This window comes from Apis cerana, linkage group LG6, assembly GCF_029169275.1.
Source record: "Apis cerana isolate GH-2021 linkage group LG6, AcerK_1.0, whole genome shotgun sequence".
Classification (NCBI taxonomy): Eukaryota; Metazoa; Arthropoda; class Insecta; order Hymenoptera; family Apidae; genus Apis; species Apis cerana.
Genome location: NC_083857.1, coordinates 2,040,001 through 2,067,316, shown reverse-complemented (window position 1 = coordinate 2,067,316; position 27,316 = coordinate 2,040,001). Strand labels below are relative to the sequence as shown.

At 34.8% G+C, this 27,316-nt stretch overlaps 1 protein-coding gene across 3 annotated transcripts in view; it reads left to right on the top strand.

Annotated features, from left to right (window-relative positions):
* The window catches only part of LOC107993478 (zinc finger protein chinmo), a 59,644-nt gene that overhangs the window by 23,452 nt on the left and 8,876 nt on the right, over positions 1-27,316 (top strand). For 2 of the 3 annotated variants that reach the window (XM_017049896.3, XM_017049899.3), the window contains exons 3-7: positions 1,463-1,683; positions 2,447-2,820; positions 3,303-3,550; positions 4,340-4,621; positions 21,658-27,316. The exon at positions 21,658-27,316 is cut by the window's right edge and continues 8,876 nt beyond it. In XM_017049896.3, the coding sequence (XP_016905385.2) occupies positions 1,463-1,683; positions 2,447-2,820; positions 3,303-3,550; positions 4,340-4,621; positions 21,658-21,890 (1,358 nt within the window). In that variant the 3' untranslated portion in view covers positions 21,891-27,316. Of the gene's footprint in view, positions 1-1,462; positions 1,684-2,446; positions 2,821-3,302; positions 3,551-4,339; positions 4,622-5,920; positions 13,583-21,657 lie in introns of those variants that run through there. The other variant, XM_062075965.1, reaches the window with a different exon arrangement.

Here is a 27,316-nt window from a genome sequence, read left to right as displayed (position 1 = left end):
ACACTTCGATCTGATAACATCTGTCTTTCAATGTGTAGAATTATTTTTCTAATTATCGAAATTGAATTTACAATTTTGTATACAAATTTACGAATATTTATTTATTCAATGATGCATTTTATGATCAAGTACGTGCATCTGTAAGCTTTTCGAATCAATGCAAATCATTTAGTTAGGGCGAAATTTCGGAATAATTTGCACACACGTGGAGGCGAAGGAATGGCCGACGAAAGGGTTCAGAATTCCCTCTTTTTTTTAAACGAATCTTCGAATGTCAAGGAGTACCGAAAAACTCGATACGCTTTAGTTAGGTGAGCCATTCCGAAAGGCAGGTGGTTTCGGCCACCTGGTCGCCTGTTCTCGCGTGTCTCCTTTTTTTCCCTTCTTGATTTCCTTATTCCTAGGATATCGTGTTATTGTGTCTCCTCTCATCTTCCCTGTTCCGTTCATAACTGTCCAATAACAATGTTTGCGTGAAGCTCGTCAAGTGTTCCTATCAAAAACAGGAACAATATTATATTTCTATTTCGTATTTATTTTTGATTATGTCCATAAGTTAATTCAAGCGTATTTAAAAATATCCACATCGTTCTCTTGACAACATTTCTCAACAATTTTTTCTTAGAAAAAGAATATGCTTATTATTAAAAAATCTTCTCTTAAATAAAAAAAAAAAAAAAAAAAAGAGTGCCTTATCTAACGACGATTTCGATGGGTACAAAAGATACATTCGTCCCTCACAGATTTGTCGTAGAGAGATCTGTGGCGGCGCCATATTCGTTGGACGCGCACCGATATCGTATTACGCGCACGTTACACTTGCGCACGTGAATCGTAAATTACGAAAGATCGTGTCCGAGGATGACCTACATAACCAGCGGGCTGCAAGAAAGGGCATCGGCGTCAAGCTGGCGTTGCTCCTCGGCTCCTTTATGTCCGTTCGTGGAGGGAAATGGAGAGCGAGTGGTAAAAAAGGGTTCGACAGTCACCACTTCCTTTGCACGCCAAAATTCCCGCGGTCCTTGCCTCGGATATGACATGAAAGCCGTGAGAAAAAAAGAGGGAGAGAGATGAGGAGATCAGAATAGACGAAACAAATTCGAGTAATTCTCGGAAAACACGGTTAATCCAACCCCAGGGTAAAAAATATTCAGCTTTTGTTGTCCACGTGGTTCTTATTATCTCGTTGTTGACACGTCTAATTTTCGACCTGATTTGAAAATGACGAACGACAATTGTTATTCGAAAATTATTTCCAAGTTGTTTAAGGAAAAATTCGAAAGGATCGATCGAACGGAATTCGAACGATAGGAATAAAAAGATGAAGGAAAGATCTATTGCACGAAACGAATGTTCGTGAGAAGCAAAACGAATCGTAGTCTTGGAAGCAGCTTACACGAATGCTCGAAGGACACCGTGTTTCTCGTGTATTAACAAATCTTTATTATTGCGTGTGTTTCAGGAGTAACGTTCAAGGCGCACAGGTTAATTCTCGCAGCATGCAGCAAACACTTTCAAGAGCTCTTCGAAGGAATGCCTCCTTCTCCCGCGGGACTGATCGTTATTCTCGACGGAACGAGTGCCCACAATATGGCGTCCCTTCTCGAATTCATGTACCGTGGAGAGGTACACGTGTCCCAGGAATCCCTCAGCTCTTTCCTCAAAGCAGCCGAATGCCTTCAAGTATGCGACTTATTTCATCTCTTTTGAAATAATTGCCCTAAATAGCAGTCACGTGTCTCGAACGCGGGCGCGTACTTTGCATTCTTTCGGGGAACGTCCTTTTTTTTTTATTTTTTCACTTTATTTTTTATTTTTGGCCGCAATTAATGAACAGAAGTTCCTGTTCTTGGAACGTCGACGCGAAGCTGTGTCATTGCTCCCTTTGAAAGAACGTGGTAACATTCTTTGTTTTAACATTGCTTTATTTTTAAAGAGATTTTGATTATCTTTTTTCTTTTTAAGCAAGATCACTCTTTTGACGCTAGATGATAATATACATGATATTAAAGATAAAATGTTTATTGCATTTAGAAATTTAGAAATCTAAGTTGTATACTTTCTGATTGAATTCTTTTAAAGAATTTCCATAACGTAATATTTCATTTGTTTTACCAACACCGCGTGTTTTCTTTGTTAATATTTCTTCGCCTCAAAATATTTTTATCGAATATAAAATTTCTAAATCAATTCTTAATCCCTTCCACAATTTAATTTACTTTATATCTAATAAAAATTGAAATTAAAAATTGAATAAAAATTATCACAATAAAAATTATTCGAAACAAAGACGTAAGATTATTCAGTTCTTAGATGAATTCTATTAATGAAAATAATACGTTTATTTACACCAAAATCGAAACAATCGCAATACTAAACGTATATTTACATTCGTCTTCTCCACATTCTCCAAATCTGCTCGAATCACAGGTCGATCCTTTTCCAGGTAAAGGGTCTGTCCATCGAGCACGAGAAGCTGGCAGTGGCGCAGAGGCACGCCGCTGAGAACAATAACTCGTCCACGGACACCGGGGATGGTGGCGGCGGAAGCGGTGGTGCGAGCAGCGGCAGCGGTGACAACGGAAGCGGGAACGTCAGTGGTACCGTGAGCGGTAACGTGGGTGGTGGAGTTGTTGATGACGTTGGCGGAGGAGTCGGCGAGGTGAGCGACATGGGTGAAGCGGGTGAAGCAACCATGGTGAGAAACACCATAAAGAGGGCCCGTACACCAGCACCGTCTCCTGCCCCCGCTTACCCCGTGCCCAACCTCTACTCCGCCACCTCTCACTATTACGAAACCTTGCCGAAAAGGCTGATGAGGTAAGCCCTTTTACAGCCGTACGTTCAACTGTGGCGAATAGACGATCGCAAAACGCGTCTAATTCCACGTTAAAGAATCGAGAAGTCGAGAGTCATCGACATTCCATCATTATCTGCGATTAATTTTAGCTTTAGGCTTCACCCTTTGATCAAGCGTAATAGATAGGATGTTATACCAAAATAGGATGTTGCGAAAGAATCCTCGGTTAAGAAATATTGTAATGTAGCCTCCTGTGACTTAGTATTTTTCGTGTGTATAATATATTATATACGCTAAGTAATTTATACGGTGATGATGTTAAAATGATGTCACGTTTACGGATAGATTCCTTGTTTCGTTACATTTCTTTATAATCGAATTTGACATTTCCGAATTGAGACGGTGGAAGAGAATTGACTAAATTATTTTTCCCTTGTTATTTCCTGGAGTTTCTTAAGTAGAGTTTGATACGATATCGAACGTTTTTTGGGGATATTTTTAGATCGCCCAGCGACGTCGATACGCTGGGAAGGGCGAGTGTGTTGCGCGACGGCACTGCCTTCCGGCCCGCATCAGCGCCACATCCGCTTCTTCTGGAGAACCACTTTTACCAGCCGTTCATCCACCCTACAGAAACACCCGCGCATCCCCACACCGCACCGCACACACCCACGGAATTGGAACAGGAATTGGAACGAGCGAGGTCCGAGGAACGCAGCAATTGCGATCTCAAGGAAAGCGTAGCTGAAGGTAAATCATTTTTAAAATAATTATTATATCTTCCCTCTCACACATTTTTCTCTACAAACAATCAAATAAACTGTGCTAGCTTCTTTTGCTGAAATTATAACTTTATTTTCAAATTCTATTCCTTAAATTTTCTTCAGTTTCTCTTTTTCTTTGGATTTGAAGTTTTGTTCAAAGTTGATGGTAACAATTTAATGTGGAATATCAAAAAGTAAAATAACTTGAAGTCAATTGTATATTTTATATTATTTTACATTCGTTTGAAATTATATTTTATTTTCAAATTCTATTTCTTAAATTTTGTCAGTTTTTTTTTCTTTGGATTTGAAGTTTTGTTCAAACTTGACAATAACAACAATTTAATGGAATTAAAAAGTAAAATATTTTGAACTCAAAGATACCAATTATGTATTTTATATTTTATATTTTACATTTGTTTGGAATTTTATTTTCAAATTCTATTCCTTAAATTTTCTTCAGTTTCTTTTTTCCTTTGGATTTGAAGTTTTGTTCAAAGTTGATGGTAACAACAATTTAATGTGGAATATCAAAAAGTAAAATAACTAAATAACTGAAGTCAATTGTATATTTTATATTATTTTACATTCATTTGAAATTATATCTTTATTTTCAAATTCTATTTCTTAAATTTTGTCAGTTTTTTTTGGAAAAATTGTTCAAAGTTGACAATGACAACAATTTAACATCAAAAAGTGAAATATCTTGAACTCAAAGATATCAATTATAACAATTTATATTGTTTTACATTCATAATTGCATACATTTGCGCAGATCTACGAATAAAGCAAGAACCAGTGGCAATGACCGACCGGGAGAGGGCGGAAAAACTGGCAGAAAGATTGTCAGGCGAAGTATACACCGGGGGAAGGGGGTTCGATAGTGGTCATTATGGTTCGAATTCGGATCACATGCAGCCTGGAGGACAAATTGGACCCCCCATGGTGCGTTTGCCGCTTGCTCATCCACCGACTCCTGATCTCAGCCCTGCACCCACTAATCCCGCTATGTGGAATACGAAAATGAAGAAGGCTGGCACTGTCTCCACCCCCCATGGTGAGTCCGATTTTATTCCTATCTTCAAAATATTTAAAGTTCTATTGCTATCTATGTATCCATTCGTAAATTTGATATTTGATATTGAAATTAAAATTAAAAAATTAAATAAAAAAACATCTTCTAACACATTAATATTCTAAATTTAAAAGAAGGTAAATTTTAAACATGTTTTGTTTTATATTTTGATAAAATAATCGTATTACAAATCGACGTGTTTAATAACGATATTAAAAAATTAACCACATCATCGATTTAAAATTATCATATATATAACATTGATTCTCTGTAACAAATCGATAACGTAACAGTTTAAGCCATTCTTTTAAACGTCGTCGATTACAGAAGCTTACCAGACTTTCCGTAAACGTACCACGTGTTTCGATTCACCGCCAACGTGATGAATACACGCATATAAACGATTACGCGAATCTCTCGCGCGTATAAAAATATTTCCCTCCAGTTTACAAAGTTAGAAATTCCATTGAACTGTTAACGAATTAATTTACTGACTAACGTTATTAACGATTATTATTCGAAGGGGATAAAAGTATCACCTCTTGCCACATTTTCGTTATTTGTTACGACTTATTTGAAATGAATGATAATTTTAACGAGATTGACGAAACCTTCCAATAATATATGGGCCAGTGCGTGGCCAGAAGGCAAAACCTTCTAGATCTAATGTTACAAAATGCACGGGAAGCTTTCTTGATGTTGCAACGTCGTGCCTCTCGATGATCCCTTCCAATGCCTCATCATTCTATCTTTCACAAGATAATTTGAATGATGGTTCGAGCAACAAGGTGAACAGAATGCAATCTCAATCTTAAAATTTAATTTACGACTCGTAACTCGGTTTCTTTATTAAGACATAACAGAAAATTTTATTATTCTTTATTCTTTACTATTTTAGTCTTTTTATCGTTTCATATTTCCTAATATTTTTTTCAATAAAAATCTAAAGTGTAAGAAGAGAATTTAAATTCTATTTTAATTCCTCTTTTCGAGAATGCAAAGTATGATAAGATTTTTATTTTTCTAATTGTCGAATAAATATCAACGAACGGAATAAAAGAAAACGGTTATAATCAATCTTCCAAATAATTCTTCTTTATCGTTCGTTTTCATTTGTTTAAAAAAAAAAAAAGACATCCGAAACTTTAAAAATCTCTCCTTCCACAATAACGTTTCTAAAATAACGAAAAAGCTTTCAGTTCCAAAGGTAATCCGCTCGATCGAATCTTCGCTGCCCCCTCGTAGTAGATACTTGCTAGAAGGTTGAAAAATTATTTTCAGAAACTCGACAGTCGACTCGCTCTTAAATGTCACCGCGACGTCAGCCGAGCTTATGGCGTGTTCCGATGTCGTATCGACGCGTGCTCTCATCACAACTATACCACGCCACTCGTCCTCGAAATTTCGCTCATTTCATATTCTTTCTCAACATCTCTACCAATAATATTTTTTTTTATCTCAAACATATATATATATATATATATATATAGTCGAGTCTCTATATCAGAGACTCTAGCATGCAAAGAGCAGAGCAACGGCCACAGAGGCGACAAGAACGTTAGACGAGGAGTATTTAACGGGTATCCGAAAAGCTCGGCTGAATCCAAGGGAGATCGACACACGCTCTCACCTTAGAATGACACCGGTTGCCTTCACGGTGTGAACAAAGCGTTACAAAGAGGATGCAGGCGACACGGTGCAGCCATTGGGAACATCTTTTGCTCCGGCGAGCAAATCACCGGGCGTGTGACGCCACGATACGAAAAACGGGGTAGTGGATGGATGGTGTAGGGTGGCGGACACATCTCGCACACAAGCGACCACGGAGCTCCAGGATCGTCGAATGTCGCGGATCACGCTTTAACCATTTTTAGATAGGCTAATACGGTGAAGAATGAACCGTACGGTAAAGAAAGAAGCGAACCGTCAACTAATGCAACGGTTATTGACATTAATCGTGCTCGAGCAATCGCGTGCACGAGAAAAGACGACACGAAGAGAAAGGGAGGCCGAGCTCGCTCGCCCGTGTCCGTGCGAGAGGGAAAGAGCAAGCGAGAGGAGGGAAAAGAGGGAGAGCAGAAAAGAGAAAGGTGTTTTTCGTTCGTTTCGTAACGGGCGGACTCAGAAGGAACGGAACGAAACTAAGCGTCTAATCGACGTTCGGTAGAATTGTCGCGGCACGGATGAGTAGTAGAATGGAAGCAACCGGTCATGGGATTGTTGAGACATTCTATTAAATGTACAGTTATCTCTGGGTTTAACTTTGTCGTTAGGAGTTAGTTTTTTGTTTGAAGTTCTCGATACGCTCGATTTCTTCTCGGCAAACGATTCGAGCCTGTACGAGATTTTTATCGCGGAACGGTTCATTTTTTTTTTTCATAGACTTCATATTTTCTTCTTTTCTAACCTCTAGATATGGAATTATTGCGGAATTATTTTATTAAAAATTCTTGCGCTCTCTGTTTTCTTCGCATTTAATCGTTTAGCGCAAAATAATGCTCGAATAATTCTTGAGATAAATGATTCGTGACGTTTTATAGAATTGGAGAATTATTGGATTAAAAATTGTAAGGAATAATTGTTCGAATAATTTTTAAAATAAATTATTCGCGGTATTTTTAACTGTTCGAGATTTGTATGATAAAATGTCGTGTTTTCTCGATGATTTATAGATAATAGTTTTTTTTTTCTTTTTTGTTCTTTTGTTTCAAGATTCGATGTTGGCGTGATAATTACAGGGTTATTAAAATGTGCGTGACTGTTATTACATCGTTCCACAATAATTCTTTCTTCTAAGAACGCGGCGACTTTCTCTTGACCGTTTTTCGACCGTTCTACGCGTCCTTCATTTTACGGGCTCGGTCTTTCCAGGCCATGAACTATCTAATACCATGTCGTTTCAATCTTTCACCAAGCATTAGAAGAACCAGTTATACAGAATATGCCAGTTATGTACAGAATCGCGTATACGAATTTTTATCTTAAGAATTATCTTTAGAAATTGGCAATCAATAAGATATAAGGAGGAATGAAAGTATTATTTTCACGAAACAATATAATAATTTTCTATAAAAATGAATATTTTAACCTATCTCAACGCAACAAATACAAGATCTTTTTTCGTCATCATCGTGTTTTTCTTTCGTTACCGCACGAAAGACACGCGTGTCCTTTGTTCCAAAGGACTCTCCACGCCGTTGAACGTTGAATTATAGATAAACAAGGCAGAAACTGTTCCCGCCGCGTCTGTTCAAATCGATGCACCACAACCGTGTCTTCTATCCTTCTTTTCTATTTCCTTCCACCTCGAAGTCGAGTGCAATTTGGCGCACGTGCCTCGTAAAAATTTCATTCGGACGTGCACGAGCGCAAACCATTTCCACGAGTACGCTTCCTCCGTCTCGTGTGTCTTCTTCAAACATTAATTCGTTGTCTCCTACTATTAATTCTATATGCGGAATCCGTCCGTTTGTCACTTTAATATTCGTGTGATGCTGGTGGTCTTTTCCAGTGAAATGTTAACATATTCTTGGAAGAGTATTTGGAGATTGTAAAAGTTAAAACAAACAAATTAATACAACAAAGATAAGATTTATCGAGTTATAATTGAAAATTGCTTTAGAGGAAATTTTTGTATATTAATTTTTGTGTTTGTTTTGATATCTAGAATCGAAAAAAGTGATCGCATGATTCATATTAATATCCTGTAAAGATTATAAAAAGAAAAACTTGATAAATTTATTTTTGCTGGTTTCCAGTTTTTTTTAAGTTACCTATTATTAGCTAAAAGATAAAACTTTAATATTTAAAAATAAAAAGATTGAAATATTTGATAGATTCCGGAATAGAAATAGAATAGTTTTAGTCATGGAGTAGTGTAGGCAACTCAACAAGGCTATCTTTAAAATTAGACAATTTTATTTACCAATTTTTGATATTTTTATTCCAAATTAAATTCAAACTGTGTTCAATGATTTGAATAATTTTCCTTTGACGAACGGATTTTCTACGTAGTTACGATTTTAGTTTTAAAGGATGCGTACGTAAGAGGATGAATTTAGTGAACACAATGTGTTTGCACCTGGTTCTATTTAGGAACTACAAAATAATAATAAATAGTTAGTGTTTTGAACTCCTCCTATTGAGAATGACGATGAAAGAAAATTATCATATCTCTTATTATATTCTACGAAACACGTCAAATGTAACAAATTAATTAACTGTCAATAAAATCAAAACGATAATGAAATAAATTCATTTTAGGAAAGAAAAAATTTATTATAAAAATCCCATATATATTTCACATATAAATTCCTTTGAATAAATAGATATGATAAAATCTGACTAAAGTTATCATTGCTTAAGATCGTTCATCCTCATTACATATTTTCAGATTTCGAATTCAAAATATCTTATCGGTTTTTAATCGTTCGATTAAAACCCGGTTTTGACGTATTAAAAATGTATTAAAAATTTCACGTAAGCGTCTACCTTGTTTCTTATATTCGCGCGATACCACGATTTCGACTCGACGGCCCGGAGAGGGGGTTAAAAATGTGAATTTCTAAATCATATTTTACGATTCGTTAGCGTTCATTTGTTATTTTTTTCAACTTCTCATTTCGTCGACATATATCGTGCTTGGTGTAAGTATGCTCGAATCGAATTGGGTTCAAAAATCTAACGCAACCCGATTCAGGCCACGAATTCTTAGAAATGATTAAGTTCTCCTCGGTTCTCGCAACGTGTCTCGAAATCAGGTTTAATATGTTCAACTAACTGGGAATCATTGCACAATGCAATAAAATTGCGAAATTATCGCTTGGCGCATGACATTTTGATTGATGAATTAATGAGATTCTATTGCTAGAAAATATTTTTTCCAACTTATAAATTAGATATTCATGTATAGGTTTGAACAAGATTATAAATAATCTTATTATTGGCTTGTCGAGAATTTTTCTTAACTTTTCTTTATTCGATATTTGAATAATTCGTAAAATAATATTTCAAATAGTTTTTAATTCTCGTTATATTTTACATGCGAGTGATCACGATGAGATTTTATTTTATTTGAATAAAATTAGTTACATAAAAAATAATTTATGAAATTAAAAAAAGGAGCTTGATAAACGAGGCCTTCAATTTAATAATAAAACTTAAATATTCGCTACTGATATTTTAGTTATTTAAATGATATTCACAATAGAAAATTTAAACTTTTCCACTTACGAAAGCAACCAAGAACGTAATTACACAATATCAAATTATCGAACAAAATTTCTCGCCTACTTGTTCAACGAAGAGTAAAATGAAATTTTCCTGAGTTATTAATGCGTAAATCCGAGAAATAATATAAATCGAGTCAAGAGCAAAAAAAAAAAAAAAAAAAAAAATACTTGCTAATCGTTTTTCTATGAAATAGCGAATTCTGTTTCTTTTAGTAAAGATACGAGAAAAAGGCTGAATTCTTGCGGAAGATAGAACGCAAGAGGCTTTGAATGAATTATGGGTATAGACCGTTGGATGTTTTTTCAAGAGAGGATGCGAAAGGCTGGTTCTCTATGTGTGTCATGGCCAAAGAGCTCCTGATGTGTTTTAGAAACTGTTAGAAAAGTTTGGTTGACTCTCATGCTGCAAATTATCGTTGGACGAGAAAAGATTTGTTTGATCCGCTCCTACTTTCATAACTTCTTGAAACCGTCTAATCTTTCACAGATTTGTGAAAACTTTCCGCTTCGATCTTCTTGAATTTTTGAATGTTCATTTCCTATTAATATTTGTATCATATGTCTCGTATTAATAATATTTTTATCTTGTAAAATAAATATTTTTAAAATGTGAAATTAATTTAGAATCAATTTAATTGTTATAATACAATTGTTACTCGTGTAGTTTTTCCTATTTTTTTCAAATAATTCTTGTTAAATTTGATCGAGATATCATCATCGAACGAGCATGTTGACTTTGTCAGAAGTACGTCCGAAATCTAACGTGACAGGCATCCCCAGGAATTGTATTGATCGACAGAACATAGAGGAAAATCATAGTAATCTGAATTAAAGTGATCTTCACGATTATTTAGAAATAATCGAATCACTCGAGAAAAAGATTATTTCTTTAAAAAACGATCAAGAATAAAAACAAAAAGATTATAAAATACTTAAACATTAGACGAATTGAATTATTTCGTTCATATTTCATGAATGAATATTCAGATAAATTTTATAGTTACACATTTAGTTATATATAATACGAATTATCAATCCTTTGTATTTCAATTTATAATTTTTCTTTTTTAAATTTTATAAAGATTTTCAAACAATCAATTTCTAACTAATTTTTTTAATGAACTGAATTTTTTTATCGAAAAAAATATTCAAAGTTAATTTTCGTAATTATCCTATAACCTAAGAATTTAATTCAATAGCAATATCTTAAGAATCTTAATATCTTAATAGTTAGAAAAAAAAATTATATATTATAGATACATCGATCAAAAATGATGTTGTCAAACGAAGATTTTAAACGAACTCAAACTATTTATAAACGAATCAAATTGCAAATAAGACATGTTATCACACAGATTGCAATGATTGTACCTATTAGCTATCACATCACGGAATCGTAATAAGAAATAAGATATACGTAATCATTCGATTGGTTGATGATAACGTGCATTCTTTTAGTTGGTCATTTCTTACCTGCGATTAAGAACAATCAAACGATCCGTTGATTTATTTTTTTTCCTTTCTTTTATTCACATACGCGATCATGTTGCATGTATTGTGTGTTTCGAGCACACTCACGTAACGCACTTTCACGGATTAACCATTAAACTAGTGCTGATAGAGTGAGCGGATTTCGTGCAATGCCGAAATTCAGGTCACGAAATATTTCATGATAACACCGTTAGAGGGCCTATAACACGAACCACGCTAGTAAATTCGACAAATATGACACGCAACTCACGCCTTCTTTTTAGCGAATTGGATGGATATAGTAGTGATATGCAATGTTGCATATTTGAGGTTAGGTGATATTTCATAGTTAAAATTTCTAGGCGTGAAATAAATGAAAATAAAAGTAAATTCATATTAATTAAAAGGTATGGTATTGTGATGGTAATATATTGATTAAATTTATTGATTAAAGAGATTAAATAATAGCTTTTTAAAGTTGATAGAAGTATTGAAAGTATAATTCATGTCATATCAAAGTCTTTAAGGTATCGATTATGTAGATCTTATTTCACAATATTATTACAATCTTTGTATTGAACAACAAAATTGGTTTTTAAGATTGAAGTATCGATATAATATAGAATTAGTTGATAAGCTATTTGAGAGCTTTATGTATATAAATATCGATAAATATGCATCTCGATTTTTATATTTTTTTATATAATAGATAATTTATATACATTTATATATCTTTATCATTCATTACTTTTTTCATAATTTTAAATTAGCCACTATCGAAATTTAAATCTAAATTTCAATATTGTTTTCCGAGCAAACATTTATTTCAGCAAAACTACAATTCTATGAGGAACAGCTTTAATTTTTGTTATTCGCCAACTAAGACGATTATGACAAAACGAGCATGATACGTCTCGACCCTTCTGCGAGCTTTATTACTATGCTTCTCGTTCTGACAAATAGAAATAAAACAACGGGTTGCCACGCTAACCTGGCGCTACCCTTCTACGCACAATGAGTAACCCTATCTTCGTTGAAATAATCCTCTATCCTTATTTCTGTTCTTTCTCTATTACCTTCCTTAGCGTCCTTTACTTTGCCGTATCTATCTTTTTTATGTTCTTGATCTTTGATTTGAATTTATACATAAATAAATATAGAATAATAATATAATTCATATGATCGATGAATAAAATTTTATTGAAATTTTTTAATAACTAAATATCTTTGCAAAAGTTAAGTATCGTATTTGAAAATATTATACCATCGACATTTATATTATAAAAATATTTGATTGTAAATAAGATCAATTTGATTAATCACATATATAAAAAATAAAGTAATCAATTAATAAAAATTACTTTATAAATTATAAAATTCAGTTTATTTAGAAACAAACGGTTCGTGTTTACTCTTGTAATCACATCATGCGCCAAAAAAGGTATAAATGTCACGGATTCGCGCAACGTGCGCGAATTCGATGCGTGTACGATTGCGCGGGTTTCAAGTTGTAGCCATTAGATAGCGCCAGCTACTCGCATGCTCTACGCTTGCGTATATTTTTGGGTTGCGTGGTGAGGGTAGTCATTGGATGGAATTGGGCGACAGCCAGGCGTGGGTGCAAATTTACTGCAGCGCCCGCGATTCCGCAATGTCGGTCGAATTCGACGTATTTCATGCGATCGCTAGCAAAGAGTGGGGAGGAAGAGATATACGAGTAGCTCGAGAATTATCTGTAACAGAATGCCGCGTTATCGGCTCTCATTTTGCGAGAAATCCAAGTGAATTTATTAATTACTACATAATATATGTCTACACGTGGTTGAATTTGATAGCGACGAACTGACACAATTTCGATCCCCAACGGAATATCATCGTTATTATGATTTGTGCTCGTCGCTCAGTTTACCCTACCCTTTTTTTTCATCTTAGTTTTCTTTCTATTTTTACTTTTATCGTTTGCCATGTTTACAGTGTCATTTAGTTACCGTTCTTTTTTTTCACCTTTACAACGGTTGATGATTAATTTTGGTGCGACTTCAACGACTTCTTGTGTTGTCTGTCGGTAATTCGTTTGCGGAACGATTTGACTTTTAACTGCATATTTTTGTGGAGCTTTGATTAAGCATGTTATTCAATTCGAATACGTTTGATTAGTATGTTTATCTATTTTATTGATCTTGAATCTATTTGTTTCTTTAAAAACTGAATAAATGTTTAAAATAAAATAAATAAAAATAAATTAATGAATTTTATTGAAAATTTAAATCATAAGATATTTAGACTATCTTTTCTTTAAGTTTTCATTCAAACAAAATTTAATTTGCTATCTCTGATCTTTTGAATTTTCTCGCATAACGAAAACAAGTTTAACGTCAAAAATATCATAAATTATAAATAATAAATAAAAATTTAACTTTTTCAAATTCAAATGATCAATGAAATGAATCAGTATCTATAATTTTTACGTGGCTCATATTTAATGTAAAATTGTAAAATTTCTTGTCTATATTCATCTTTCAATCTATTAAATTAATAAATTATTATTACATTAGAGCTCGGATCAAATTGCACTTGGATATACCAGGCGTGTATATAGCGGGGCGCCGAAATTTGTAGAGCCGAGCCTACCACAGCACGCACCAATCAATAAACCGATGCGTGCGTGCACGGACAGAGGCCAGTGCGCGTGTGTCAGCCTCTGAATCGGCTTTGTGTGAGTGCACGTGCCGCCAAAAGTTCGTGAACGCACAAGGTTTGCGTGCTATCCGCTCGTTTGTGTGCACAACTACGTGGAAAGGGCCAAGCGCGTGCACGTATATATGCGCCGCGCTGTGTGCTCCGCGGGAGAGAGGTTAGCCTTTGACGAGTTCGTGCCTCGCACCGCAACCCATATTCTTCTTTCCTTCTTCTTTCTTTGTCTATCTCTTTTGGACGAGCAATACGTGATTGCAGTAGAAAAGAACAGACCAATGAATTTTTCTGAAGCTTTTATCGTGATGCACGGACATAGCAGGAGGGGATGTTCAATAAATTATCGTTTATTTTATTGCGTGATTTTGGTTATCGATATAAGTTATACTCGTAATTACTGGAATATTCTATGCCCTCATTTTGTGAAGTACGCATGAAAAAAATATTTTATTAATATTTCAATTCATAAAGAACTGAAAAGATTATTTGTTTTCGAGATATTTACTAATGTTTTTTCAAGTATGTAATTCATTTTGGAGAATTTTAAATGAACGATTTGAATTTAACAATTTAAATAGAGCTTTAAATTATTTTAATAAAATAATCTTTAACTAAATTGATGACTAAATTTTAATTTCATTATTTTTTTTCATAAGAAAATATAAAACTATTTGTAATGTAGAGACAGAATTTTAAATCAATAATATTGCAAAGGTAAATATTAAAAAAATTAACTTACGAGTAATCTAATCTTAGCGAAAATTGTCAATGAAACATTTCGGTGAAACGCAATCTTGTTTTCGAAAAAAGTTATTTGTCGCTATTATTACGTTGTATAAGAATGATTAGCATTGTATTGGCACACGTTTAATAACTTATTTAATTCACATAACTTGGAAATGATTTTAGTTATAATTATATTTATATCGTTCATCATATTGATTTTCTTTATTTTTATCTCATTAAAGATACAATTTTGATTCTTATTGAAGTGAATTTTATTGAAAAAAAAAATTGAAATTTAATTAAAAAATTTAGAAACTAATTTTTATTCCAAATATAATATTATCAAATACACATCTTCGTTTTCGACAATTTTCTATTATTCTATCTTTTTTTATTATTAAAATTTTTAAAATAATTAAAACGAAGTATTTCATACATCTTTTAACCTTTACTTATTCATCGTTACACGAATCTTAAAACATCTGATAACAAACTTTTCATCATATGATATCTGATCACACGATCTTCTGAAATCCATAAAATTATATCATCGAATTAACGTTATCTCATTGTTCAAAATACATATAGATATAATTACCATCAATTCCAAATATTTTCCAAATTTTAACCGCTAGACAATTTCCATAACGAATGATCGAAATTAAACATCCCTTACTTATCGAAATTCTCGATCATCGTAAATAATTGAAGGAACGGTCGACAGCTCGTCTTTAAGCTTCGCCCGTGAAACCGAGAGTGAAGAGTCAAAACACGAGGCGAGAAATCATGTCACCACGGAAGTGGTCGGGCCAGGAGGGAGAGAACTCGATAGTTATATTCCGATTCATCGAGGTCTCGAAAGTGGACCGTTGTGCGGGTTATGGTTTTCTCTTGGTCTCTCCGACACAGGAGGGCTACACAGGAGGGTTGGCATCCCTTGCAACGAAGGCGGCGCTAGCGACTTGGCTTTCTTCTTTCCCGAGGGAGAAAGAGAGAAGGATCCTCCTTTCATTTCACGCACGTTGCCTGACATTGATTTTCCTTTTCCTTTTTCTTGTTAAAGATAAAATTTTCTTCTCTCGTCGCTATCCATCGTGCTATCGTTCGTTAAATACGGTGAATATGTCGATTCGATATCGATTAAATGATACGTTTTCTATGAAAACACGAAGAGGAGATTGCGTAAGTGACATTATAAATGCATTCTTATCAATTCTGATCTATTCTTTTACTCTGATAATAGCTCTATACTATTTTGCTTAAGGAAAATACCATATATAAATACTTTAATATTTATCTCGTTCGATAACATAACTCTATCCTCGTTATCCTATATATATATATACATATACGTTGCTATATATTTTCCATTTATCTCGATAAAAACGATTCCTCCGCAGTTACTTTATATCCGTTTCTTGGCATCCTCGTTTCGCTCGAAACGATCAGCCAAAGAGCTGCCGCCCAGTCGACGACGACCAATTTGGCGCCATCGTACGAAATGTGTCAAGGACTGACCGATCCACGCCCCGACCATCCTTTGAACTTCTTCTTCTCTCCCTACGATCCGCTGAGTCTCCGCGTGGAGGAACGCGGCCGTTCCGTTTTTCGATGTATTCCATCGGGTTTCTCCCTCGATCAACCTCGGCTCGCCAGAGATTTGTAGATTTCCCACGAGACCAACCGGAGACTCTTTTTATCCGCGCCCGCACGTGTTCTCGCGGAAAGCGCCTCTTTATTTTGGCTTTTGAAAGAGTTATGTCATCGATGCTCGAACGTTTAGACGTTGAAGAGAAAGATCGTGAGATCTTGTTTTGGAACGGAGATGGATATTTTTAACGCTGTTATATATAATTACCAATTATTATGTTATTCGAGTTATTTTACATAAATTTTAACTGATCAATTTTTTCGATAATTAATGTCCAACTTTTGATTTCAGATTTTATCTTCGATTGTTAGACACATTTTCCAAATTGCAAAGTGTTTTTTGAAAACACACGATGCGTAACGAAAAGATGTTTTTATGAGTCGTAAATTGCGCGATGTTTCTGATAAGTTTTATGCATTCGTTATCGAATCAGATTTATTCAAAATCTGATTCCCAAGTCTGAATTCTATATTTATCTTTTTTAAAAATTTATTACTTGTTCTTTTTTTCTTTTTTTTTTGAATATAAGTGTGTTTTTTCTATTAGCTCGAGATGTTTGAGATCTTATTTACTACTTAGAACTTTGCATTGAACCACGAAGCAAAATTAAAAAGAGACAGAAATAAAGAAAAATATTATTGCAGTTTATTTATTTATAATTTTTTTTTGATCCTTATTACAGTTTAGGGTAACAAACAATATAATTCCGTTAATTTGCGACAACGATAAAAATAAAATAGTTATGGTTCCATAAGAAAAGTAATAAAATGTATCGTTTATATCTTTCATAAATTTCTCGAAAATTAAGAACGAATGTGCGGTTAAGTAAAATTTAACATTACAAAATCGATTATAATTACTGTCGAACACGTATGCTTTTAAGAAATTTACTTTACATATTGACACGAGAACGTCAATATCGCCGAAAAAAAAAATAAATAAATAAAACGATAACAAGTAATCTCAATTAAAAAATTACAAACATCTTAATCTGTAACCTAATTCTATTCATTTATATCTTAACGAGGCACTTTAAAAAATAAAAAAATAAAAGAGTGATATTTAAAAAAAAAATTTAAATAACAAATACATTTGCGTGTCGTCAAACTCGTCAATATTGCATAACTCGATGCACGGATCCATCCATACCGATACACACGTGCGAAAACAGATGCGCCAAGGATAAAAATTCCGACGATAAGATTGACGTGCGATATCCAACTGCGTGGTCCATCGATCAAGCCGTCGCGAGTTGTGGTAGGGCTGTGTCGAGGCTTTCTCCTTCTGTTATCCGTTTTCTTCGATCCATTCAGCTGAAAAGGGAGGAAAAGGGTCAGGTGGGTAAGACCTTGAACATTGCTGCGTTTTCGTAACCGAATTTTTCCATTTTCTCCCTCCAAGTAGGGGATCCAAATAGATTGCCAAGTCTCGTTTGATTAATCAAAAGTCGAATTTTTTTTCGTGTAAAAGTCTTTCGATTTTCAAAAAGTCTTTTCGATTCCTCGAGTGACGTGGAAGCGAGATTAAAAAGATCTTGGGATGGATCGCTTTATTGTGATTTTCCAAATATTCAAAATTTAATATTGTCTACTATTCAATAATAATTTAAAGAAAATTGCATTTTATTATCCATGAGAGATAATTAAAAATTGATTTAACCCTAAATGTGATATAAATATTGAAATAAATAATTGTTTAATATCGCGGAAAGTATATTTCGAGTAAAAGAGAGACTGCATTGTCGCGCTAGAAAGAGCTTATAATTAATTTAACGAGGCCTCGATTACGAAAAAATGATTATTTATTAGTGTGCATCGTTAAAGACGGCATTTATATCAACGGCGTTACGGTATTTATTATTATTCTGCAAGCACGTGTCAGGGTCACCTTCTGCGAATTTTGCTACACGCGTGTGTATTCGAGCACGCTCAAAATAATTTTTTTCCAGAAAATTACAGTATCAGGGATAGAAAGGATGTTCTTCTGCATTCCTTGCATGTCTTCGTTCCAACGTGCAATCGGTTATTACAGCCTTCGGATCTATTTCAACCTAATCGCATTTTCATTTCGTAGAAACGATCGCTTGATACGCTCTTTTTTTTCCAATGTTTTAGTTTCTTGAAACGCCGAGTGATAGAGTGATTAAATATTCAATGCAACGGCAAATTTCATTCTGAACAATGCTTATTCAACCAAAGGATTCTTATTGTTAAATTATATGGGTAATTTAAAATGCAAATTGGAATTAAAATTTTACGAATAGAAAAATTGAATCGAAACAATGATTTATACTCTTTAAATATTGTTTTGAATATTTATCATATAATATTATAATCTAAGGTAAAGTTATTAACGCAAGTTATTTTTTTGTATCGATATCGACGATATAATTTATCTAACATTCAAATCAATAATTATTATTATTTTAATAAATTTCTTCCATTCAAATTTTCATTCAAAATTTTACACACAGAATGTAATATTTTCGTATTTGTATATATTCAATCTTGGTGCATAAAATGACAAAAAAAATAAATTTGTGAAATCATTTTACAGGGAAGAATTCGAAGAGACCTGTCAACTGCTCTTACCCCTAATCCAATAAATCCAAATTCTATACAATTTAATCAGTTGCCTAAGCAACAAAAACCTGACACAAGCTCGCCATCAGGTTAACTGCCCTATGAATTTTTGGAGGGAGGCTGAGACGAGGATGTCCCGTAATAATCGTCGATACATGCGAAATTCGAAAATTTCCAGGCAAAGCAGATGGCGTGGCCTTTCGCGGAAGTGATCGTTCTCTCTTCCTAAACACCGGCGTTTTCTTCGTCCCTGCGTGCTCAGGGGCGTACCTACCCCGCGGGCTCCTCTACCTGCTTCTGATTTCCCCTTCATCTCTTTTCTCTTGCCCTTCCCTCCCCCTCCCTTTTCTTTCATCTATAATTTTTTCCATTCTAAATTCTTCGATAGTTTCAATATCGTGTGCTCGATTCGTAAAAGATAAAAAGCTTGTCAATGTCGTTAACGGAGATTTCAAAAATCAAAGAGCAATGCTAATATTTCATATAAGGAGTTGATGCAACGTTGACCGATTGTCGATTGTAATGAGAGTTATTCGAGTATGGTTATTCGAATGGAAAGAAAAATTTTTCGAAACTGCAGATTTTTGTGAGTCGAAAAAAATTCTAGAAAAACACGGTTAGAGTAATAGGATAATCCAAAAGACAAACTTGGCCAGGGGTTAAGTTCGTTCTTCTTCTTCCTCTTACGCCCTCCTCCTTTCTATCAATCAAACGTCCATTCGCCCTTCCTTCGAACACCATGGCTTCCGTCCTCGGCGCCCGTATTTTTCTCCCTCCGCCAGTTTCGCGCGGCCTGTTCGGCCCGCCTTTGTCTTCGGGCGGCGATCCTTCGTGAATTTCGTAGTCAGCTGCACGAAATCGAGCCCCACGGCCCCGTTTACTTTTTCTAGGATGGCCCAACTCTATTTTTAACCCGCTATCCACCGAAAAAGAGGAACGATCCGCGTGCTACTAGACGCGTGCACGCGCTCCATTATCGAGATGATCGCACGCGTAAACCCCTTATAGGCATTTGGGATGGGAGGGAAACTTTCTTTTTCTCTTTGCTCGGACGTTTAAATTGTTCATCGAGTCGACGGTTCTGTGAAATTTAAGTATTCGTATAAAAGATTGTTGATTAAAAAAAAAAAAAATTCAGAATGGTGATTCGTATTTTTGACTTCGTTTCTTGAATAAATCAAGCTTGGAAATTTGTCGATAAATTATTTTCAAGATCTTTAATTTTTCTTTAATACATTTAAATTTTTCTTTTAAATTATTCACTATTAAAGAATGTAACTTTTGTAATTATTTAAATGTATACATATGTATTATTAAATCATGAATTTGTGATGAATTTCGTGAGTTGAATTGACGATTCAATTATTCATATTGATAAATAAAAAAAAATTATTATTTTTTAATAAGAGGTAATAAGATAATTAAGGGAAGAATTCGAGCCAAATATTTGTATAAAAAAAATTTTCTAAGAAAAATGCTTCGGCTATTATTTTATATGCAAATGTATTAAATTAGACAGCCAGAATAAACCGGAAATTACAAGAATTCCCTCCGAGCGAAGCTTAAAACAATCGTTTTTCTATTTAGAACAATTACACGTATCTACTTTTTTAGAATTTATTATTGAAATTGCTTCATAACAATTTTCCAAGCACTTATCTCAAATTAAATATAATTTTTTACATCACAGTTTGATATTAAGATATTAATAACGAGTTAAGTAACTATTAACATCATTTATCGAAGTGATTAAAAATTCAATTTATTATAATATTTATCGGTGTAAATTTTACATTTTTCCCTCAACATTTCTTAGGTTTAATATCTGTACCTCGATGTTATTCGGATTATCCAGATTCATACTACCGTTGAAATTCAATCTCATCAATAGGATCAATAATTTCATTAAATAGAATAATTTTCTTAATTTTCTACATTATTCTAGAAAGATTAATTTCAAAACGAATAATATTATTTAAATTTAATCAATCATCACTTGAATGATTAAATTTTTATCCTCCATTAGATCATTCACATTTAGAAATTTCAGAATGTAAAATCAATTTTATTTAAATTTTAATATGGCAAAATAGTGCATTGAATTCAAGATTCAATTTTGAAGTATATTACTTTTATTAAGATTAATAATTTAATAAATTTAATTATTAAAATTTCTACATGATTTATATTTATATTTCAAGAATCAAATTCATATTAGGCTGATAATTTAATTTCATCTCATAATATAGTAATAATAATTATTATTATAATTTCAACTTTAACAGTTTATATTATTATAGATCTATTTTTAAATAAATTTTCAAATTTATTTTTATTAAAAAATCATAATATTGAAATTATCTGAACAGTGATTCCAATTATTATTTTATTAATTATTTGTTTTCCATCATTAAAAATTTTTTTCTGTTAAATCAATTGGTCATCAGTGATATTGAATAGTGAAATTCAATAATATTGAATTTGATTCGTATATGTTAAATGTTAAAACAGAAACTTAAATCAATTTCGATTATTGGAAACCGACAATCGAATAATTATTCCAATAAATACCCCTATACGATTAATTACAACTTAAACTGATGTTATTCATTCATCGTTAACCTCGTTTATAAGATCGAAATAAATATATCCCCATGATTTCAGGCAAGAAACTCAAGTGTCCGGACTGCGAGAAACTGTACGGCTACGAGACAAACCTGCGCGCCCACATACGGCAACGCCACCAAGGCATCAGGGTGCCGTGCCCGTTCTGTCAACGGACGTTCACGCGGAACAACACGGTGAGACGGCACATCGCGCGCGAGCACAAAGCCGAGCTGAATCTGAAGGCCTTCCAACAGTCGAACCATTCGATGTCGGACACGGTGCCGCAGTAACGGCGTCCTCGTCATCGCTGTCGTTATCGTCGCCGTTCCCATCGCGGCCGTCGCCATCGTGTTGCCCGCCGCAACGCCACGGGAGACGGCCCGTGCGCCGCTCGAGGTACGCACGAGCGGCGCTTGGTTACTGGAAAGAAGAGGCTGGAACGAGGAAGCAGCCAGGGCGAAGGTTTGCCCGCCTTCTCTCCTGGCCGACGCCGGTCAACGCCACCCCCGTCCCGCGAAACATCCGAGCGGCCGTTCCCTCCGTGAACTGCGATTGACAGCGTTGCGCTGTACCCACGTACAGCCCAGCCTTTGCCCGAGAAAGTCGACAAAGGAAACGATCCAATGCGACCCGCTGTGCCTCGTCTCGGTGTGATCTTGATAGTAATTACACCGCGACCCGTCTGCGAATTCATCCTTCCTCCCGTGATCCCTCGTGTTAATTTCACGGGGATACGGAGGGGATCAGGATGCCGAAGCTGGGGGAAAGTAGGAAAAATTTGCACGCGATCACTCGATCAGCTCGGAGATTTTTAATGAGATTTTTCTCGTTCTCTCGTATAGATGTTTAAGGGTGTTCTTGTTGGTCGCACGACGCGAGTCGCGTGTTCTCTGTGCTTCTTTTGGGGGAAAAGTTTAAGGGAAAAAAAGAAAAAAAAGTCTTCGCGGAGGACTCGGATGCGACAGAGGGCGGTTGACCGCGAAATTAGAAGAATTAGTCCCGGTGATCGGATCACGAGTGAGGAAGAGATTAAACGTGGGAAACGGGAAGTGATGACGAAATGGGGGGAGGGGGGATGGAAGATAAGGGAAGAGGAGAACGAATGGAAGCAAGGTTTGGAAAAACGTCGACGTCCTGAGCTTAGCTAAGATACGAAGATACTGGAGGAGGAGAAATGTTGGAGGTTGGGATCGGGAGGATGTAAACTCGTCGCCTCGGACATGCTCGCGAAGTACGCTGAATAACCACAAAACTAGTCAATGAAAGTGCAACGTCGAGTAAGAGTTATTATTACACTACTATAAAAAAAAAGAAAAGAAGGAAGAGGAAGAAGAAACACTTTTTTTCGAAGCGCGAGAAAAATAAGGGAAGTTAGAGACGAAGAAGATCGAAAGATCGAAAGATCGAAGTAGATCGCGAATAAAAAAAAAAAGAAAGAAAAGAAAAGAAAAAGAAAACAACGCTGAAAGATTCAGATTCACGACGCCAGAAGAGAGAATAAGCGAGTTTACAAGGAAGGAGAGGAAAAAAAAAAATAGAAAAGACGCATATCTCAGGTGAATCGTATTTACAATAAGCCGAATAGTTCTCGGTTCTTTTTTCTTTTTTTTTTTTTTTTGTGTCCTTTGACTTTATGGTTTTATATATACATATATATATATATTTCTTCACCATATTTCTCGACGACTCCTCGCCAAAGAACGATCAGGATCGTTTCGAGGAGATGTACGAACGGAATATATATAAGTATACATATATATATATATACCGAGCACATTAATGAAACGGTGCAAGCGTTGTTGCGAGAAATAGTTTTAAATGAATTTAAAAGCGTCTACCTTTACTGCCGCTACCTTACTTTATTACGATAGTTACGAACCTGTTACCGATGGATTATTAAGGAATAATTATTATCGAACTGCTGCCGCATCACACGCATTGAAACGCTGTTATATATTGATACTTTACCTGATTCTCTACCGCGAATAGATAAAACTGGTACTATTATTGATGTTGATGTCGAGAGCCTAGGGTCAAGACAAGACAAGAACGGGTGATATCAAAACTATTTTTAACATTTACGTTCACGTTAGTGCCAAAAAAAAAAAAAAAAAAACAAGGAAATATGATCTTAAATCAGAATCGAACGCATTTTTCTATCTATTATTCAGGATCGCGATCGAGTTTAATCGATCGAATTTTCGTTACTTTTTTTTTTTTTTTTACGCATCTCTCGAACACAAGACGCATCAAGACACACACACACACACACACACACACAGACACACACAAGACGATACACACGATTATCCTTGCACAGGATATCTTGAAAGAGAGAGTGTGACACGTTATTTCGCATTATTAAATGCCGAAACACGGTTAAAAGCATGCCCATCTTTTCCACTTTATATATATATATATTTTTTTTTCTTTTTGTTCTTTTTTTTTTCTTTTGTATTGATGTACAACAACAATATTTTATAAAGAATTTATGAGATTATTATAGCTACAATTATAAAGAACGGACATAAAGCTATCGAGTTACCATATGTAATAATACATATATCGTAAGCCACGTGTGTAGATTCTTCTTGGTGAATGCGGTTCGAAGACACAGCCTCGTACACGAGAGAACAAGCAATAATCGTTAAGAGAAGAACTGATCTTTTCTTTTGTAAGGACGCCGTTTTTTTATACCTCACTGAAGAACGGATCCCTGTGATCCGGGCAACTCTTGTTCCTCGTTTATTATTTAAATAGAGGGGAGGGGGGGGGGGGAAGAAAACACGAACAAGAGTTTCCTCGAATCGAACGGGGAAAAGTACGTTCCACGCGTATCTAAGTAAAATAATAATACGGGATACAAGTTTTTTAGCAAGTATGTTTATACATTTACCTGATTATATAAATGAAAAGATGCTTCGCATTCGCTTGGAAAGATCTTTAAGGAAAAAAAAAAAAAAAGAAAAAAGGGAAAAAAAAAACGTTGACGCGTTGAAAAAAAAAACATCACACGAACAATCACTACCACTTTGTTACCTGTTTACATTGTTTAAATAGCGGACTTTTGTCCGGAGCAATAGATCGAGGATATATAATAATAATAAGGGATATTTAATATGGAAAAAATAGACTACCAATAGAACCAGGACAGAGCAAGAGAGCATAGGGAATAATTAGATACCGGTTGTATAGGATGTGATCAATGCAATAGTTTATTATTAATACAATTTACCTATAGATAGATATATAGGTAGCTCCTAGTCAGGATGGCACCACGATATTACTTGTTGCAGTATTTTATCGCGTTTATTACAGACTTTTATCTCTCTCTTTTGCTCCTTTTTCCCTCCCTCAGCACCCCCACCTGCTCTCCTTCCCCTCCCACGAAACTTTCAAAACTCCAGCTGTTTTCTTTGTTATAGAATTATTATTATTATTATTATTGTATTTCTCCCCCTCCCCTCATTGTTTCTTCCCTTCCTGTTTCTCTCCTCTTCTCCTCCCCTCCTCCCTCACTCCTTTTCTTTTGTTTATTTGTTATTACGTTACAGAGAAGAAAAAAAAAATCAAAGTTTATAACGAGAGTTTTATCTCACAACGATACGCCTACCGTTAAGATTATCAAAGACAATAGTTAATAGATGATTATTTAGTATTTAAACGGTTGTACGCGACCTAGGATATATATATATATATATTAGTAAATGGAAATTATTTTGTTTCGTTTCCGTTTTCGTTGTCTCGTTCTTTCCTTGTATTATCTTGTTCGCGTTGCATGTGTTCTTTTTACGTTTCTTTATATTTTTTCTTTTTTTTTTTTTTTTTTTTTGATCTTATCTTCTGATGTAGAAGACACCAAATCACGGGCGGGATCACGTCCGTACAATGTTCTGCCAAATGACGATACGTATGACAGTACTACCTCATCGTTTTTTATAAGAATTGCAAATATACAAAACACAGGGAACACCGAGAGACCACTATAGAATTACACCTGTACATTCCGTACAGCCGCTGCTATTATTCGTCCGGTTATTGTCGGAATTATTCTCCTGCTGTTATACACCCTGAGAAACAGGGTACGATCTCTCGAAGCTTGTCGAGGAAATTTCTTCCGTTCGCCGTTCGATGATCAGTAAAACTTGATAAATCTATTTTTCATCTGGTATCTTGGAAAAGGAGAAAAAAGAATTATTAATATTTCTGAAACTGTAATGTAATGATGAAAAGTTATCAATTTCAAATTAATTTTTCCGCGAGAATCAAGGAAAAGGTATCAAGTTTTGCTTTTGAGATCATCTTTCAGTGATGATCGGACTGTGAATATTTAATGAAAAGTTTAAAAAACGCATGATACGAAGTAGAAGTATATATAAAATATATGTAACCAAAATGAGATAATCTTCTACTCTTCCTCTTATACGAGTAACAATATACGAAAGCAATCACTTTTCATAAATTTCCGCAGTCCAATCACGTATTACCTGCTGCTACAAATCTACATATATATATATATATATCGTACAAACATTTGTAATTAAGTTCAAACAATTTTTCACTTTATAACAAATACTTTAATAATAAACTGTGTAATATCGACAAAGAAATTTCCAAAAGCTTCAGAGATCACGAGCACACGTGATATAATAAGCTCTACGTACGATTATACATGATAGATCCGTTTTTTTTTCTTTTTTTTTTTTTTCTTTTCTTTTTACCGCATTATCGCATACGTACACAACTGTATATGTAATAATCGACAACTTCGTACATACATATATATATAAGCACAGTGTCATGTGAGTACGAGTACGTGTGTGCGTGTGGGTGCGTGAGAGGCTGCGTGACAATTTGCAAAGGCAATTTACATTGGTGAGAAGAATTGCGGCGATTTCATCGTTCGGCGGCGAGATCCGATCACAATTTTTTTCAGGAAAAAATCGAGGAAAAGTGGAAAAAGAAATTACACCGGAAGATAGACTATCGATAAGGGGGAGGGGGGAGGGAAATAATTGAAAGGAAATACGAAGAGGGCGCGTAATCGAGGGGAGTCAATTGACGAAAGTGAAAAAAGGGGGGGGGAGAGAATTGAAATAGGAAAAAAGATGGAGGGAAAGAAATGTATGTTACAATCGTCGAGTGCACTAGTGCTCGCTTCGTCGACGAATTTCGATAGGGGGCGTTTTCCTATCCTATCGTGTGTGAAAGGGATTGTTGACTTTGGAGATGACGAAAATGGACGATGATAAATTTAAAAAGGTTAAAACTCGAAAAAAAACTGACGTTTGAGCTGCGAACGAAACGAGGCGGAGAGAAAAAGCAAAAATGTCTAGGAAAGAAAAGAAACAATATCGGGACGTTTTTCAAGAATGGAAAAATTGGCGGGGAAAAATACGGCGAAAGATATTCAGATCCGGACGTTGAGGGTGATACCGATCTTCTTTTGGGGCTGAAAACGGGTGAATTTCTCGAGAGGATGGGCTGCGAAAACACTTTAGACAACGTAAAAATTAGTCTTAGAGGATGGACGAGAGGATCTATTGAAAAAAAAAAAAAAAAAAAGATAAATATGAAGACGCTCCGGGAAGGGGATTATTTAAAAAAAAAAAAAAAAGTGTTATGTGTCGTTTACGTATGTGATGATAGGAACATACACACACGCGCACACACACATCTACATACAAGTACATATAAATACACATATATGTACACG